Genomic DNA, 18,707 nt, shown 5'->3' with positions numbered 1-18,707 from the left:
GGGCAGTGTGAGTGCCACTGAAAATCAGCTCAGGTGCTGCCTTTGGCACACGTGCCATAGTTTGCCTACCCCTGATCTAGATAGACACATGTCCCTGTTCCCATTGTTCATCCTTGCTTGGCAAGGGGGTTGTATGCTCTGGACAAAATTAGCCTGATTTGCACTAAACAGTACTTTTATTCATCTGTAAATAGAGAAGAAATGAAAAAATATCCTGTACAGGTTAGGAAGCCTGAAATTGTATTTAACAATACTTCCACTCTTGCTTTCCCTCCTTGCTCCTATTTAGAACGGATATTTTCCCAGAAAAGAGTCTCTCAGAAAACCAGCGGCATCATTTGCTATGTATTGGGAGGCAGCTGTTGCCCCTCTCGGGGGAAGTTTTCATAGATCTATATGCTCTACTTCCTTCCCTGTCACCCCAAGACTCTGCAGGATATAATATAATCACATATATTCTATACACTAGCAGTTTTTCTTCTGAAATGACATCCTTGAATAAAAGATAATGAGACTGCTATTGTCTAACTCTGTCAAGGAAGTTAGTACACTGTTTTTCACCACGATCAGATTCACATCCTATGGCTTGGGTCCAGAAGGAGACATAACCCACAATGGATCACTTGTGCAGTTCTCCTTCCTAGCTATGCATGTCTGCTCTAATCTTGGCTCCCATCAAAACCTACAAGAACATTGCTCTCAGAGGGTCAGAGAACAGGGCTCTCTGTGTCACCTGGTGACAACCCCAGGCCAGACAGGCAGGATAGGGAATACCCAAAGCTAAGGAAAATACAAATGGCTGCATGTTGAGCCCTGTGTTACTTAGGGCAGAGGGTCCCTGTACCCCAGATAAGCAATGCAGCAAAGCTCGTCAGCACTGTAGGTTAAAGCAATGATTCTCAACCACAGGTACGTATACCCCAGGGTTAACTAGAGGGCTTCCAGGGGGTACATCAACTCATCTAGGTATTTGCCTAGTTTTACAACAGGCTACATAAAAGCATTAGCAAAGTCAGTACAAACTAACATTTCATACGACTTGTTTATATTGATCTATATACTATACACTGAAATGTAAATACAATATTTACATTTCAATGGACTTATTTCCAAATTATATGGTAAAAAATTAGAACAAACAATTTTTTAGTAATAGTGGGCTATGACACGTTTGTATTTTTATGTCTGATTTTGTAAGCAAGTACTTTTTAAGTGAGGTAAAACTGGGTACGCAAACCAAAGCAGACTCGTGAAAGAGGTACAGTAGCCTGGAAAGGTTGAGAGCCACTGGGCTAAAGCTCGCTCAACCGGGATAGCCAATGTGGCCATCGCTGGGGGCTGGCCAGGCGGCCGGCTGGGGGCAGCTGGAACCGGAAAGAAGGGTGCAGCGCGGCGGGCGCGCAGCAGTGCCCGCGGGCCCGGGGAACGACAGGGGAAGTCAGGGGCTCTGCCGCTCCCCGCAGCGGAAGGGGAAGGATGACCGGCTCTACTGTACAGGGCTCCCTGCCCAAGCGCAGCCTCCCACGGGGCTGCCCGCGCCTGCAGTCGGGAGAAGCGCCCGCTCCGCACGCTCCCGAGCCCCCCGCACGGGCGGAAGCACTTTAGGTTCCCGATCCCCCACCAGCACCCTGGACTGAGAGCGACGACGGACGGAGGCTAGATCCCGACACGCATGCGCGCCACACACCCACCTCGGGCCTTCCGGGAGACTGGCTGAGGGCCGGCACCGCGCCCCGCTCCTCACGGCGGAGCCAAGAGGGCGGAGAGGTTCCGGGCGCGGCGTGCGCGCACGCGCGGCAGGGAGGTGTTGTGTGACCCGAGCCGCCCCTCCGGCCTCGCCCCGCGGGGCCATTTAAAGGCGGCGGCGGAGGCAGGCCGCCTCTGTTGTGCCATCGGCCGCGCAGCGCTAGAGCAGCCCCGACCCTGCCTCCCGGCCCCGCTGCAGCTGCCACCATGTACCGTTACCTAGGGGAGCTGCTCGCGTCCCGCGCCGGGGCCGGCTCGGTGCTGGCGGGCACGGAGCCCAGCGCGGCGGTAGCAGCTGCCCTGTGGGGCGGCCCCAGCGGGGGGCTCCCGCAGCGGCGGCGCTACAGCGAGGCGGAGCAGGACGACGACCCCAACTTCTTCAAGATGGTGGAGGGCTTCTTCGACCGCGGCGCCGGCATCGTGGAGGACAAGCTGGTGGAGGGGCTGCGCTCGCGGGAGAGCCCCGAGGAGCGGCGCCACCGCGTCCGCGGCATCCTCCGCATCATCAAGCCCTGCAACCACGTGCTCAGCGTCTCCTTCCCCATCAAACGCGACAACGGAGAGTGGGAGGTGATCGAGGGTTACCGGGCGCAGCACAGCCAGCACCGCACCCCCTGCAAGGGAGGTGAGCTCCGCACCCCTGTGTGCGCGCGCGCACACAACCCACCATACACCCCACTCCGCACCCCCCCCCCCCATATCATTCAAACAGCCGGCATTGCACCTCCTGCAAGGGACGGGAGAGCTCCTCTACCCTGGTATACGGATCTCTAGCACCCTGACAACCTGAGAATTGAGACCCACGCAGGAGATCCATGTATACACAGAGCCATACATATTCCGGGGGTACCACTTGCAAGGTTGGTGAGATCTCTTCTTAGATACCCAGCACTCCTCATACAGTGTCAGTACTGCACCTATATAAACTAACCTAGCACTGCACTACCTGCAGGAAAGGGGACACCAGCAGCAGGAGAGTCTCCTTATGTCCCATTCATATACAGCCAGCACTACACCCAACAAATTAAATTAGAGTGATTAAAGTAGAGTGAAACAGGAGTGAGAGCTTTCACTGCACTAGCCAAGTAGAGAAGGGCAGTTATTGGGGATCACTGCTTACCCAGACCCAGAAATAGGGAGAGTTTCAGCAGGGTGAGAGCTATACTTCCTGCTTGGTTATCACCTGCTCCAAACACAGCCAGCAATATATCACTGTAAAAGTAATGAGATTCCCTCCTATACTTCACAGCTGGAGCTATACCTTGTGAAAGAAGTATGACAAAGACATTTTTCTTTTTCTCAGCTAGCAATGGCTCCCTGCAAAAGATAGGAAACACATACACAGCCAACATTGCACCCCTAAAAGGGAGTCCATGTTCCCAATACTTCATATCCAACCGTGCTAGCCCTGCAGCCCCTCCAAGGCTGGTGGGGAACTCCTTGCCATTGACCCCCTACATCCATCCATGGATTCTCTGCAAGAGAGATCAACTTCCATCTCTGTCCCAACCTAGCCATATGCCTGCCAAAATAAGAGTGTAAATATACATGTATTTACATAAATTCAGCTGCAAGTCATTGAAGCACATACTTTCCTATTTTCAGCTTGCATTGTAACAAAACTTCCATGTGTGGAAGGAACTTGGCTTACATCTATGGGGCACTTAGAGCTTGATAAACACCTTCTACAAGGAAAAACGATTTTCGTACCACATTTCCAATACTTCTGTGCTTACTAAGAAGGTGGGAAGTAGAGGGATTTCAGTTCTTGTTAATATTTAAATGATCACTTAACCCCTAAAATGGTAGGGTGCTTTCAACAACTTTTCTAGTGTGTTTAGGAGATTTGATCGTGACATCCCCAGGTTATATACTAATGTCAGGGATCCAAAACAAAGCAGTTTTGTCTGGCAAAGAATGATCATTCTCACCCCAGGGAATATTCTGAACAATTAAAATTTACCCAGAGAAGTTCTCAGCAAATCTCAAACTTTAACAACATGAATGATGAAATCTGAGGCATTTTGTACACTTGCAGAGTTTAATTATGAATTGAAAAGTTAGGAAGGGAACAAAAAATAACTTGAAAACATTATAATGTAAGGGCTGTTTCTAATACATACTTTGATTTAATACAAAATCCTCCTCCAGCCCAGAGCAGGAAAATAGCCAATTGGTCAAGTTTCTAGGTAGATGTACAGAAAAAACCCAAAACTAGTGGTCTTCTAGGAAAAGAAGTCACACCTTTTATAAGGGAATTGAGAGGATTGTCCCATCCCAAGACCCAGTACAGGCAACCATGCATCCCTAATACTTCCAGGGCTGTGAGCCTATGAAGCAAGACTCCCAACCATCATTAAGGTACTATATCCCCTTGAAAGATAGTTAGACACCCCTGGCTTCCAGCCTGGATCAGTCAGCACTGTGCGCTCTGTTAGGCACATAATCTTTAAAAACAGTTACTCTGAGATCATTACAGGCGTGTATAGGACTTCAAACTAAACACCAGACCTTTGCCAGACACTGAAATTGTAATTGTACAGAACGCACCACTACATTTTGTGTCATAATGGACCTCCTCTTTATGGTTGCTAGAAAAAGATGGGGGAGTGTTAAGAACACTTACTCATCTTATAAAGAATTAAGTATAGGTGCTCTCTAGGTCTGACTGTTGGATTTATGCTTAGGATTTGGATTCCTTAACTTCCTCTTGAAAGACTGAGGCACTTTTCTTCTGTTTTTTGGTACAATAATCTGCTTTAGAGTTGTGGGTATTTTTGTTTGTTGTTTTTTTTTTCTCTGCAAGTTGGACTGTTTGCATAGTTTTTAATTCTATATCAACACTGCAGTTTGACACCTATGTGTCAGCTGACTTGGGCTCACACGGGGTGTAGACATTCAGGCTTGGGGTGGAGCCCAGGCTTTGGGACACACCCAGTCCTTGTCCTCAAAGGAAATGTGCACAACAACTTCAAAAGATGAGCATGGATGCTTAAATTCATAACTTTGCTGGATACTAAAAACTGGTCTTAATAAAGACACTGGATTTGTGTCTTACAACAGTCTGTAACCCACTAACCCCCCTTTTGCCTATGTTTGCAGAAGGGTTAATGGACCACTTAAATTTGAACATCCCTTAGAATTTGTTTACTTATGCTAAACAACCTGTTCCACCTTGTAATAGGTGTGACACTCAATACCTTTCCCAGAACTGAAGAAAAGCTCATTTCTTTCACCAACAGACATTTATCAAATAAGGGCTTGTCTATACTTAATGCGCTGAAGGAAGTACTCCATACCGCTGAGTGACCTAGTTATACAAACATGAGTTCATAGTGTAGACCAGGGAAATAGGATATTATCTTACCCACCTTGTCTCTCTAAAATGGTGTGGACATTTTAAAATATATTTTCCTTTGACTCTGTTTCAAGATGTGCATTTCTGATGACTTAGGAGTAAGAAATGAGAACATCAAACTCAAAGCTCCTCTCATACAGGCAATGGCTTTATCTGTGTGGAGTCCGCGTCCCTAACTATTGCCACAACCTTGTTTGGGGCCTGGCCTACACCAGTGGTTTTCAAACTGCTGATCACAACCCAGTACTGGGTCGTGGAATCCAAAGCACTTGGTTGCGGTGGCTCTGGTCTGCACCGCTGATTGGGCCATTAAAAGTTGGTGGTGCTGCCTGGCTAAGGCAGGCTAGTCCCTACCTGTTCTGACACCGCACTGTGTCCCAAAAGTGGCTAGCAGCAGGTCTGGCTCCTTGGTTGGGGGGGCGGGGCACGGGGCTCCATGCGCTGCCCCTGGCTACCCACTCCTATTGGCCGGGAACAAGCCAATGGGAGCTGGGGGGAAAGGGTGTGTCTAAGAGCCGCTTGCGCACCTCAGCCTAGGAGCCAGACCTGCTGCTGGCCACTTCCGGGGCGCAGCGTGGTCCGTGGTGCCAGGACAGCCAGGAAGCCTGCCTTAGCACCCCTGCTGTGCCACTGACTGGGAGCTGCCCGAAGTAAGCCTGTACCCCAATTCCCTGCCCCAGTCCTTCCTGCACCCCAAACCCTTTATCCCTGTCCCTACCCCAGAGCCTGCACCCCCAGCCCATAGCCCTGATCTCCTCCTGCACCCCAACCGCCTGCCACAGCCCGGAGCCCCCACCCACACCCTGAACCTCTCATTTCTGGCCCCACCCTGCAGCCCTCACCCCCAATCCAACCCTCTGCCCAAGCCCTGAGCTCCTCCCATGCCCCAAATCCCGCATCCCCAGCTCTGTTTGGTTGCGGACATCAATAATTTTCTTCAACTGGGTTGCCAGAAAAAAAGTTTGAAAACCACTGGCCTACACTACAGAGTTAGGCTGACATAAAGCAGCTTTTGTCAACCTAACTCTGTAAGTATCTACTCTAAAATATAGCTCTCACTACACCAACTTGATAACTCTACCTCTGCAAGTGGCATAGCACTTAAGCTGACGCAGTAGACCAGGGGTTGGCAACCTTTCAGATGTGGTGTGCCGAGTCTTCATTTATTCACTCTGATTTAAGGTTTCGCATGCCAATAATACATTTTAACGTTTTTAGGTCTCTTTCTGTAAGTCTATAATATATAACTAAATTGCTGTTGTATGTAAAGTAAATAAGGTTTTTTAAATGTTTAAGAAGCTTCATTTAAAATTAAATTAAAATGCAGAGCCCCCCAGACCGGTGGCCAGGACCCGGGCCGTGTGAATGCCACTGAAAATCAGCTCGCGTGCCGCCTGTGGCACACGTGCCATAGGTTGCCTACCCCTGCAGTAGACACTGCATTGCTTATAGTGACTGTTGCTGCCTTTCAGAAGCTGTCCAACAATGCCCCACAGTGACAGTTAAATCGGTGCAAGCGCTCCTGGAGAGGATGGATGCTGCTGACACAAGTGTAGTGTGGAGATGCAAAAGTGATTTAATTATTTCAGTGACTGTATGTCGATGTAACTTAGGTTGACTTAATTTTGTAGTGTAGACTTGCCCTGGTGAACAGATGGCAAGTATGCTGCTTTCTCCTGTAATTGCTTCTCTGTCCTTCTGCTCTGTAAGTTATCTTATCCATCATACTGCAGTTGTGCAGAAAGCCGTTCTTTGTGTTACTACTGTTGTTGGTCAGAGCCACACTTCTGCACTCACCATAGTAACATTTAATTTTTATAGTCCAGTTTCAGATTCACCTAAAAAACTTCAGGTGACTTATTAAATGCTGCTGTTATGAACATAATGATTTTTACTGTAAACTCTTTAGCAGTATTATCTAGAAAATGTCTTTTAACATCAGTGTTAATAATGTTCTGTAGCAATTTACTCTGCAAGTAAATATAATGAGGGTTGGCTGTTGGGATGTCTCCTACTATGGTAACTGACCTTTTTATCCTGAACCTTCCACACCAGCAGTGGGCAAACTATGGCCTGCGGGCCACATCCAGCCCACCAGCTGATTTAATATGGCCCCCGAGCTCCCGCTGGGGAGCGGGGTTTGGGGATTGCCATGCTCCAACCAGGGAATGGGGTCGCTCTGCATGCATGTGCCGCTGCTCCCAGAAACAGCAGCATGTCCCCCCTCCAGCTCATATACATAGGGACAGCCAGGGGGTCCGCACGCTCCCTCTGTCCCAAGCACTGCCCCCACAGCGCCCATTGGCTAGGTACTGCGGCCAGTGGGCGCTGCAGGGGCGGCGTCTGTGGACAGGGCTGCATGCAGAGCTGCCTGATCACACCTCCACCTAGAAGCTGGAGGGGAGACATGCTGCTGCATCTGGGAGCTGTTGAGGTAAAAGCCGCTCAGAGCCTGCACCCCATGCCCCAATCCTGATCCCCCTCCTGCCAAATCCCATCAATGCCAGCCTGGAGCACCTTCCTGCACCCCAAGCACCTCATCCCCACCCTGGGCCCTCACACACATCTGTGCCCCAATCACCTGCCCCAGCCCAGAGGTGCCCCCCCCACGCTGAACCCCTTGATCCCAGCCTCGAGCACCCTCCTACATCCCAAATCCCTCACCCCCAGCCCAGAACCTGCATCTGCAGCTGGACCCCACACCCTAACCCCTCGCTCCACCCCAGAGCCCCTCCCACACCCTGAATTCCTCATTTCTGGCCTCACCCCAGAGCCTGCACCACCAGAAAGAGCCCTCACCCCATTCTGCACCCCAACCCCAATTTTGTGAGCATTCATGGCCCGCCATACAATTTCCATACCCAGATGTGGCCCCCGGGCCAAAATGTTTGTCCACGCCTTGTCTATACCATTAAAATCTGAGTTCTGATAGTCATTCTGTCAGGTTTAAAACCCATTTTTTGTTTTTTTCAAGTCAGTGCCTTGAACAAATGTTTCACTCTCTGGAGTATTTCCATTACTCCCAGTGGACCAGATAGTTGAAACGCCTCATTCCCCTCAGTTCAGTGAGACCAAGGATCTTTCTCAGTCTCTTTCCTGGCTCCCTTGGTTTCTTCATTTATTTTCTTTCTCCTTCCTTTCCCATTTCTAACATCATTGCTCTCATGGTTCCCTATCTTCCTGTGCACTTTCCCATCTCTTTTCTCCCCAGTGGGGCAAGTGTTCTTCTTTCTTTAGATCCTTCCTTCAGCTGTCACTTCCAATTGCTGTGGAACTTTCAAGTTCCAACATTCCATCCCTGCTGGTGTCAGTGGCCCAACTCTGAACATGTTGTTCACTGTTTGAATAACAGGAGATGGGTTTGGAGGAGGAAGGAGGGAAGAAAGCTGTTACCTGAATATTAATGTAATACAAATCTAATTTATGCTGTATAGGATGTTTCATATTTGATCTAGGCTGAACACTGGTAATTTACCTATTGGGAGACCAGATTAATAGCATAGAGTAGCTGGGAAGTGATAGTTCATCAGATGACTTCAAGTACATGAAATCATATTTAAACACATCATAGAGATGGATTTGCACACTTGCTATGCATCAGGTAACTGGAGGAGTAAACCCACTGTGTAGGTAGCTATGATAGACTAAGGTGGGGATATGCACCAGCAAGGGATAGGGGCAGAAAGAAATCCTGGTTATTAAATAAATAAAAATCAGTTTCCTGAGAGTTGTAGAAAAATAATGGGATGATGCTGATATTTCTACATTGGTGCTACCCCATAACCCTTCTTTGAGTGCTTCAACTTTTATGAGCCTCTGTATAGTCTAACTCTTAAACTTCATGCGCCATCACTTCACCGCTAGAAAGGTGAAGGAACTTTCTGTTTCTCCTTTCTCACTCAGTTTCTCTCAGGCTGCCTTCATGTCCTGAAGAGATGGCAGGTCTCCACTACTCCTAGTTTTGAGTCTTTCAGTCTCTGCCTCTTTTGCCACTTCTGGCTTTCAGCAGTGTAATGAAATGGACGTGATTCTTTACTGTTCATTGCTGCTCATAGCAGCAGTGAGTCTAATCAAAGTCTTGCTAATATGCTGATGCTCAGCAAAATTCTAAGTAGCAGTAGCAGCTTTGAAACTGTCTGGAGCTTCAGGAAGATGGTGTACTGTATTGGATAACATTTTGAAAGTTATCTTTGTAATCAGAAAACATGCATTCTGCAGAAATTGATTACTTAGGCCCTTCTAGTAACCAGAGAAGCTTTCTTATTCCAGTAAGTGAATTTTTAGGGACTTGCTTGTGTGCTTAAAACATTCAGTGCTTTTATTATACATTTAGATGTCTGCATAAACTAAACTGGAGTCAAAAGATAAGTATGTGAAAGCAGAGCTCAAAAATTAGTATTACAACAGTTTGCCAAATGTGAAAATTGCTGGCTATGGTTTTTGCAGGCGGTGGAGGCCAGAAGATAGTCTGGACCACAGTCAGCAGCAGCAAGAACCAGGTAGGGAAATTAAGGCATCTGTGACAGAAGTTGTTGCTAGGAGAGAAGTGGCAAGTAGTGCTCTTGGGAAGGCTTTAATGGTACTAGCTGACACACAGCTCATAGATCTGTTCGATCACCCAAACAGACCTTTCATTTGCAGCTGGTGAACCCAAATTTTGAGCGCTGGTGAAAGGAAGGGTTTCGCTGTGGGGGCAAAATGGGAACCTTTCCTATTTAAAGATTTACCAAATGTATTGCCGAATAAACATGCTTAAACAGTTGTTTTGGACCTCTATGTAACTTGCTGTTAGTAAGTACATGAGCATCGATAATTAGCATAAGCATTGTACATTAAACTCTAGTATCATTGGGTTATTTTTGAGTTTCAGCAAATACTTATAGGAATCTATTTTGGGTTTATATCTTTATTTAGTAAAAAGTGTAACTGAGAAAAATCCAGATCATACCAGGTACTAAACTGAAAGATAAGAGCTTCTTTTGAAAAGGATCAGTATTAAATATTGTCTGAAGATTATAGACAAAAGGCTCTAAGATCTTAGGTACATAATATAATATATGTTATTCCGTTAGATCAGGGTTCTTTTGCACTTGTTGCCATATCCTTCATATAAGTTCCATAATTCATTTATGATGATTTACTGTCTTTAATGCCTGTATGTATTTGCGTTTAAAAGTCACACTTAGGTGAGTTTACTTAAATACAATTATCTAGAATATTCTACTTTTAGGTATCTGTTGGATTCAGTAGTTATGCAATAACCTTGTCAAACTTTGTTACCTCAAAATTTAAAATTTATAAATACTGTATGCATTTACAAAATCTGAGACCTATAGAAATGTTTTCATAATTGGGTATTCCAGTAGGAAGTGGGCTTTGCTCACATATCCCTGCAGTATTTGCGACTCAAATACTAGTGCTAAGTCTTTCACCCAAAAGTGAAACTGACTCGGCCTATCCAATCAGTGAAATGTAAGGAGTAAGCAACATAAATAGTTTAATAAAATTTTTTTTTTAATACTTCTAGATTCAGTAGTCTAAGGTATTGGTGATATATATAAGAACTTGTTTGGTGACTCTTTTGAAATGCTTAAAAACAAAAAATGATCTGATTGATTTGAATACTATAATTCACTACCAATAACACACCCTACACAATAATAGTTCAGGGAAGGAGCAGCTGCTTCATTTCACTGGTACATGGAGGGAAGTGTTTTGAGCCCATTCAGAAAAACAAGCAATTTATAATTAAAAGCACTTGCCATCAGAAACAGTTAGAGCACCTGAAATGACATTTTTGCTCAAGCATTCATGGCACTTCTATTATAAGAGAGTGAGTAGTCAAGAGGGTACTAATTATATATGTTGAGGGTTTCAAACATATGGAACCCAGCAGCATAAATCTTTTTCTTTACATTTTGGTGCCTCTCCTCTATAAGCTCTAGGAACACGTCAAAAACGGCCATTAATTTATCAGGTTATATGTCCATTGAAATATTCTGCTTGAGATAGATTTATAAAAGAATGATCTAGGCTTACACATCCCAGTTTCTAGTAATTACCTTTTGGTAGAAAATAAAGTTAAATGACAAGGAAGAATAAGACTTCTACAAATTCTCAGAGAAGTAAGGGTCCTTCTTTCCTCCCTTTTTTTTGTGGTGTAATTTCTGGATTTTATTATGTTAATTACTTGTTACCCAAAATTCATCTCTTTCTAAAGCTGGATAGATGCTTAATGATAGCTAAAATGCTACTAAGAATCATTTTCCCTTCCTTTGCTTATGTGGTTACTTGCGTGCTAAGAGCTGGAGTTAACAGGAAACCACAGTTGCTGTTGCTCGTCATAGTGACAGCTGCCTAGAGAACTAAAACAATCCAAATAGGGTACAGGAAATGGGAGGCAGCAGAACACAACTGACTTTAAGGCAAAGTAGACTAGACTAGCAGTTTTCTAACTAAAATCTATAATCTTATTTAACAGTCTAAAAATTGTGTAACTGATAGCTGGGACAAAACTGTTTAGTTAAGGCGTTTTTGCATGAGCCAGTTGAGAACAATTGTCAACAGGTAGGTTTCCTAGAGTTAACGGGGGCTGAAAGCTTAAGGTCAATAAAGGCATTCTTTTATATTAACACTTTCTGTGGGGTTCTCAGCTACTTGGTAGTAAGGAATGGATTCACTCATGTTCATAGGGCCCCGTTTACATTGGGGCTAAAATCATACACTTTAAAAAATTACTTAACACTTGTTTATGGTAACTATTTAAGAGTCCACTGTTAATGAATCCAAATTGACCATATGGTCTGAAACAGCTTGGCCCCTGTCCACATTGGCCACCTGAAATAGTCTAAAACTGAAGCAACAAGCATATATTTTAGTTCCAGTGTAGCTGAGAGCTAAGGGTTCTGGTTTCCATACACATTTTTCATCTCTGGTCAGACGGATCGCTGACCTGTGATGTTAGGGATTTTCAATAACCTGTTGAAATGGAATGTCACATGACAGTGGTCAGATATGCATGGCCCAGTCCTTATTCTTTATTTTAGAGACAAATGACTGCCTTAAATGATTGCTTCTGCAACTTGTGGATGATGAATCTGCATTTCCTTATGGAGCAGCTTAGCTGACTGACTGCCAAGGGGAACTTCTGCTGAGAAACTTTCTAGTCTATCTCTTCTGTTTTCTGTTCTCCTCTGGCTAGTAGATTTCACCTTCTCTCCTGTCCTGTATCTGCATGTGAGTGTCTTTCTTATCCTAATAACTTATTCCTCTACAGTTATCTTCCCTATTCTACTGCTATCCTCTTCGCCCAACAGGGGTTCTACGATTGGACACTACATGATTGCTAATATTGGATCTCTGCTTCTGGCAGTGCTCTATTATACAGGCTTTATTTAGACAAGGCCTTATTTCTCTAAGGGCTTGTCTACGCCGGCATGCTAAATCGGTGCCGTTGTGATTGATGCAGCAACGTTGATTTAGTGGGTCTGGTGAAAATGCGATAAATTGATGGTAGAGTGCTCTCCCGTTGACTTCAGTACTCCACCTTGCCGAGAGGCGGAAGGTAAGTTGGTGGGAGAGCATCTCCAGCCGACATAGCACGGTGTAGATGCTGTGTTAAGTTGATGTGAGCTATGTCTCTCAGTTGGATGCTTTTCCAGGAGAGATGCTGTAACTCAAACAGGAGTTAATTTAGGAAAGTCCTATGGTGTACAGAAGGTCAGACTAGATAATCACAGTGGTCCCTTTTGGCCTTATCTATGAATATATAAATATACACATTGTACTACTTAACTGTACCCATATAGTTTGAGTCTACAAACCCATCCTCTATTATATTGATATAAAAGGTGCCTCTACCAGAATATCTTATTCATGTATGGGAAGGGGAATAGGTTGCACTGATCTAAGATGTATTTATGTCGGTAGAAAGAGGGGTTGTACTAGTATAACTATTTTTTTAATAACCGCAACTCAAATAATTATACCAGTGCAAAAATTATGTAGACTAGGCCTTAAACAGTTATAGGCCCTTACCACAAGGACCTTAAAATTGTCAACCAGTTCTAGTGCAGCTCATGCTACTAGCTGTCACCGGGGGCCATACAGTAGATGGGATTTTGCACACCATATGACACTTGCAACCTAAAACGAATGCTGAAAACTTGAAAATTAAGTTGTATTAGCTATGGAAAACATTTATGGAAATGAGCCGTGTTATTGTGATACAGCTTCTACCAATGGCTAAGTTTGTGTGTATATTTTACATAATGGTTCCTTATTTTAGCATTAGGTCTTAGCATTATCATTTAGGTTTAGCATTCCCCTTTTGTTGAAACTAGGCACGCTAGAACAGATGCAATTGTGGGTATACATTTAAATATCAGATTTGAAGAGCTACTGTTTACTTCTCTGGTTGCTGGTAGGGAATGATGTTCTTAATGTTCTGTGCACTTGAACAGCAAGCACTGCTTATTAATAAACACAGTCTTGTTTCACTGCTCTCAGAGAATATACATGCAGATAAGTAGGTCTGAAGTAGCAGAGCTGTTTCTGCTAGGAATGCAGGAATTGTCACAGAGAAATAAACTGGTGGTCCATACAGGTCTTTCTCATCTTATGCTGGGGTTAAGTTCCACGGTCAGCGTGTAAAGTGAAAACCGCGTATAGTCAAAATTACATTGAGTGTAATGGCGGGCGGAATCACCTGCACTACAGGAACTGTATTTAAATTGTTATATTTCTCTTTTGTTTTTGTTCTGTTTTTGTTTTTTGCTAACCGCATGAAGCTGAATTCGTGCATATTAAATGCACATAAGATGCGACAGAACTGTGTAGTTACCTGCTCTAACAATGACCTTTAGTAGATGCATCAAAGTAAAATGGAAGAATCACTATTATAGACAACCGTAGACTAATCTACCCACAGAGAGGGTTTTCCTTGTTAATTTAGTGGTTGGCTAATCCCTGGGAATAAGAGGGATTTTATTCTTTTTTTTAAATCTCTGTTTAATGTAGTTTACTCTGGTCTCTTTCCTGGGTGGTTAATTTAGAACCCAGGAATGAGCATGAGTAGTTAAATTTATTTATTCCAATACAAGTTACTTTGCATTGTCAACAATGAATATTATCCTGCATTGTATTACCCACTCACCTAGCTTTGTTAGGTCCCTCTAGAGTTTCACTAAAATAACCTATTTTTTTTCCATCTGCAAGTTTGCCACTTTACTGCTCACTCCCATTTCCAGCTGATTAATAAACACTAAACACAAGTCCTGGTATTCATTGTGCACCTCTTGGTTAACTTTCACATGTGGAAAAATGATCATGCATTCTGAAGAGGCCTGTGAATCATGTTGGAGCAGGTAGTTAAGAGTTCTGTTCCTAATGTTGCATGTGAAAGCTGGTGGTGTGGTACTTATATATATGCAAATGAAGGTTAATAAATCCATAATATGGACTAATCCTTTAGTACAAAAACCAGCTAACCTCTTCCCTTGTACTCCTCCCAAACTTAACCCATGTGAAAATGTTACCGGGGATCACCATGTCTAAAATGAGTATCTATAGCAGAATTACTTTATATCAATGAAAACTGATTTAAACTGATTGTTGCAGCATCAGAAGAGCTGTTTCTAATGTGAGATTACAATTAATATCTGATTGCTGTAGCTCTTATAAATCCCAGTTGGGATCTGGGACCCCATTCTGGTAAGTGCTGTACAATCAGAGTAAAGTAGTCCCTGCCATGAAAAAAACTTATTTTCTGATACCTATATGTTTTGCATATAGAGCGGTGTACAGAACAAGTACATTTTGTACACTTAAAAGAGGGGTGGTAGTGGTGGTAAATTGACCTTTAAAAATGCCTGAAGCTTGTATCTCCTTCCAGTCTTGATTCTCTTTTTTGTGGGATGTATTTTTTTTTTAAGAGATGAAATTCAAAGTAGAAAACAAAACCCTAAACTTCCAAGTTGTGATGAACTCTTATTCAAACTTGCTGAGCTCTGTAAGAAGCTTAATTCAGTGGGAGTAGTGGTCTGGGATGTTTTGCTATGAAATGTTACTATGGTGACTAGAGAACCTTTATTTGCTCCTTAAATGGAAGGACTACTTTATATTCTGTAGACGTTGGAGTATCTAATGTAGAGATCATGCTGTGGGATAACTAAACTCAAAGGGTCTAGAAACATTCTGAATGTATCCACTTGCAAATGGGTACATTTTATTAAGCATCACTAGGTTCTCAGTATGCCTGGAAATCTAATTTGCATTTGAAACTTGCTCATTCTGTAGTGTCTAAAAGTAACGTACTGTCAGTTTCTTTCGGAAGCCAAGGCATATTATATGCCTAACATTAAAACTTGTACACGTTCAGGTCTTGGATTAGAAGACAGGTTGATTTGATTTTTTTCACTTAAAAAATCAAGGTCTTTCATGGGGTACCTGCTGGTACCTGTTTTATGACAGTTCTCCATTTCTGTAATACCTATTTAAACTGGGTAGGCTGAATACTCCTGCTGTACATCTGGAGTATGATTTGTAGATAAGAGCACCACTGCAGACTCTATTGACATTCGAATCCAAAAAGCTGTTCTTATGCTTATAAATAGCTTCTACTTTGACACATCCTTTAACAAAAATCTCATCTAAACTGATTCAGGACTTATAAAGAGAAGAAATTCAGATCTAAAGTTTCCATTTCATCTTGCTGTACTGTTTGTTGGTGTTCAAGCATTCTTTCTGGAAGCTCTGCTGTAGTCAAATAAAAGCTTTTAAACTTAGTACAGAGGTTAACTGGGTGAAATGTAATGGTCTGCAATCTATAGGAGATCAGACTAGGTAATCTAATGATCCCTTGTGGCTTTAGCATCTGTGAATGTATCATCCATGACTCTTAGAGGGTGATACTTGGACACAGTGAGAGATATGCAGTCTGTTTTGAAATCTGACTTTGTCAAACATTAAAAATATGTTCTAGGGATCTGCCAGAGTGTGATCTGATTTAGGCCTTAGTATCTCCACAAGAGAAGGTTTCTCTGGCTTCCTTTTTTGAATACATGAGGGGAAAAAAGAAAAACCTCCACTTACTCTTTCTGATTCAAAAATTATTGAACTTCTGTCCTGTTATATGTTGGAGGGATAATTGTTGAGTACACATTCAACTTTGATGGCTTTAGATCGGATGGGCAAACTTTTTGGCCCCAGGGCCACATCTGGGTGGGGAAATTGCATGCTGGGCCATGAATGCAGGGCTGGGTGTGGGAGGGGGCGCAGTGTTTAGGGAGGGGCTTAGGGCAAGGGGTTGGGGGTGCAGGAGGGGTGTGGGATATACGAGGGGGCTCAGGGCAAGAGGTTGGGTGAAGGAGGGGTGTGGCAGGGGGCTCAGGGCAGAGGGTTGAGGTGCAGGAGGGAATCTGGGTGCAGGCTCCAGCACGGCGCTGCTTACCTTGAGCAGCTCCGGGGTGGCAGTGGCATGCAGCGGGGCTAAACGTAGGCCCCCTGCCTGTCCTGGACCCACGCTGCTCCCGGAAGCAGCCAGCACCCTGTCCCTGCAGCCTGGGGGGGGGGGAGGGAAGAGCTCCACGCGCTGCCCTCGCCTGTGGGTGCCTCCCCCGAAGCTCCCATTGGCGCGGTTTCCCGTTCCCAGCCACTGCGGGGGGTGGTGCCTGCAGGCAAGGGCAGCACGGAGCCCTCTGTTCCGCCACCCTCCCCCCAGGTCTTCAGGGGACCCTGCCTTAGCCCCGCGATGCCACGGGGGTGGCAATCCTGCAGGCCATATCTAAAGCCCTGATGGGCTGGATTCGGCCCGTGGGCCATAGTTTGCCCACCCCTGCTTTAGCTGGATAACTGTAGTGATAGTTCTCTTTTGCGCACTATCCTGTGGAATTAACTTATTGCACCAATGTATTTGGCACTATTGAAATCTCCTGTATTCTATTCTTCTGGGGAAAAAAAAATCTAGAATGGCAAACTGGTGAGGTGGGTGATATTTAATGAATTATTGTATTTGGCAACATGCTACTTATGATCTTTACTACTTTTTCCTTTCCTTCTGCTGGTGTGGGCTTTTCCTGATGTATTATACAGTTAAATATTTCTGGTATGATGTAATTTTTAACCTCTCTAACAATTCAGACTAAAGGTGATTCAGCTGACTGGCCTGTCTCTCTACATCATAGTCACAGGTTGGCGGAATCAGTCCTTTATTTTTCTAATGTACTACTGACCAGTAATGAAAATTGTATGTGTCCAGGTTTAAAAGCTGAGACCCTGCGATATAAACGTCTTTCCCTATTCTTCAGCAATTAAATAGCAAAGTAGGTTGGAATTTGAAGCAATTTAAACAACATGAAGAAAAGGAACAAGAAACTAATAACTTGCTGTACTGTGGCTTTGCTTAACTTTTTTTGGGTGTGGTGAGAAAAGAAAATCCTTCACTTACAAACAAGACTTTCTGGGTCTTTTCCAGTGGAAAGTATTTTCCATGGCTGTGAGTCATGCTATAGCTTAAGCCTTTCATTACAAAAGATAACTTTGTCTAACTATCTTTAAAAGTTACTGGTTCAAGAGACATTGTGTGGGCCATGCTAGGATTTTTAAAATGATGATTTTGGTGTGCAGCTTGTATGTGGTGGTCTTCTTTGTGTTTCTTAAATGTTTTGGAGTGCCATAAACTGTTGGTTGCTTCAAGCTTTGTTCTTTATTCTAATGTGAAAAATGTGCACAAGTTTTTCAGAGATGGGAACACCGTGCAGAAAGGATTTCCAGATGCATAGCAATGCTGTTTCCCAATCTAATTTGCACTGAGTCTTTTGCTAAACTAGGAAGTTGTCAAACTAGATTTCACTGAAGTCCTTAGTATACTAGAAATCACGTCTTATCTTTGTGCATCCTCCTGCAAAGGGCTGGCAATTTCCCAGGAAATACTAGTTTAGGACAGGACACTGGTAAATATTGGCTTAAACCCTGTTTGAACTGAGAAAAATAATCGCATCATTGTTCAGCAAGCATAAAATGTCTCTCTTCAAATTTTGGATACATCCATTCAAAAATGAGTTTGAGACTGGGTCTGTCCACTACATCAAAGTTGGTCTTCTGCTGCTGCATGGCCAAATGGACTTGGACTGGGAGAAAGCTCTGTAGAAATGTTGTTTGACACAGCTGAAAGAGCTGCTGTGTGGACAGAAGTCAGCCATGTCTGTAACTAAGTCAAATGAGCATATCATAACCTGGTTACAGAAAAGCTGGCTTCTACTTAGTGTAGATGGTGCTTCAGCCACTTCTAGTTTGACATTGAGTGGCAGACATGCCTTAGAAAGATGAGTATGTGTCAGGAAAAACTGAACAAAAATGGAATGTTGTACTCAGTCAGAACAAGCTGTGCCGCATGTAATGTACGTTCCAGATGAAGTATTTTCAGGAAGGTAGTTGAATTCTGCTTCCCCTGAGTTATTAGAGCAAGATTGGGGAGAACATGTAAACTGCATTTCAGAGTTTAAACTTTACTATTCTAATGCATTGCACCTTTTTAAAAACTTAAAATTTCCTTTAACAGTTTGTGGTATTTCTAGTCTCAATACTAACCATTTATGTAATGAAT

General features: G+C 43.9%; 2 protein-coding genes across 4 annotated transcripts in view; one reads left to right on the top strand and one right to left on the bottom strand.

Moving 5' to 3' along the window:
- SHLD2 (shieldin complex subunit 2) overlaps positions 1-18,707 on the bottom strand; it is a 120,061-nt gene that overhangs the window by 80,582 nt on the left and 20,772 nt on the right. Inside the window, exon 1 of one of the 3 annotated variants that reach the window (XM_030571304.1) lies at positions 1,966-2,032. The exons of 1 other annotated variant lie outside the window; for it this stretch is intronic. The gene's annotated coding sequence lies outside the window, so the exon portion shown is untranslated. Of the gene's footprint in view, positions 1-1,691; positions 1,780-1,965; positions 2,033-18,707 lie in introns of those variants that run through there. One more of the 3 variants, XM_030571303.1, reaches the window with a different exon arrangement.
- Positions 1,859-18,707, top strand: part of GLUD1 (glutamate dehydrogenase 1) — a 50,244-nt gene continuing 33,395 nt past the window's right edge. The window contains exon 1 of the mRNA XM_030571308.1: positions 1,859-2,371. Within this exon, the coding sequence (XP_030427168.1) occupies positions 1,954-2,371 (418 nt within the window). The 5' untranslated portion in view covers positions 1,859-1,953. The remainder of the gene's footprint in view (positions 2,372-18,707) is intronic.

Source organism: Gopherus evgoodei, chromosome 7 (assembly GCF_007399415.2).
Source record: "Gopherus evgoodei ecotype Sinaloan lineage chromosome 7, rGopEvg1_v1.p, whole genome shotgun sequence".
In the NCBI taxonomy this organism is placed as follows: domain Eukaryota; kingdom Metazoa; phylum Chordata; order Testudines; family Testudinidae; genus Gopherus; species Gopherus evgoodei.
Note: the sequence above shows the minus strand (reverse complement) of the source record. Positions and strands in the feature narration are given on the sequence as shown.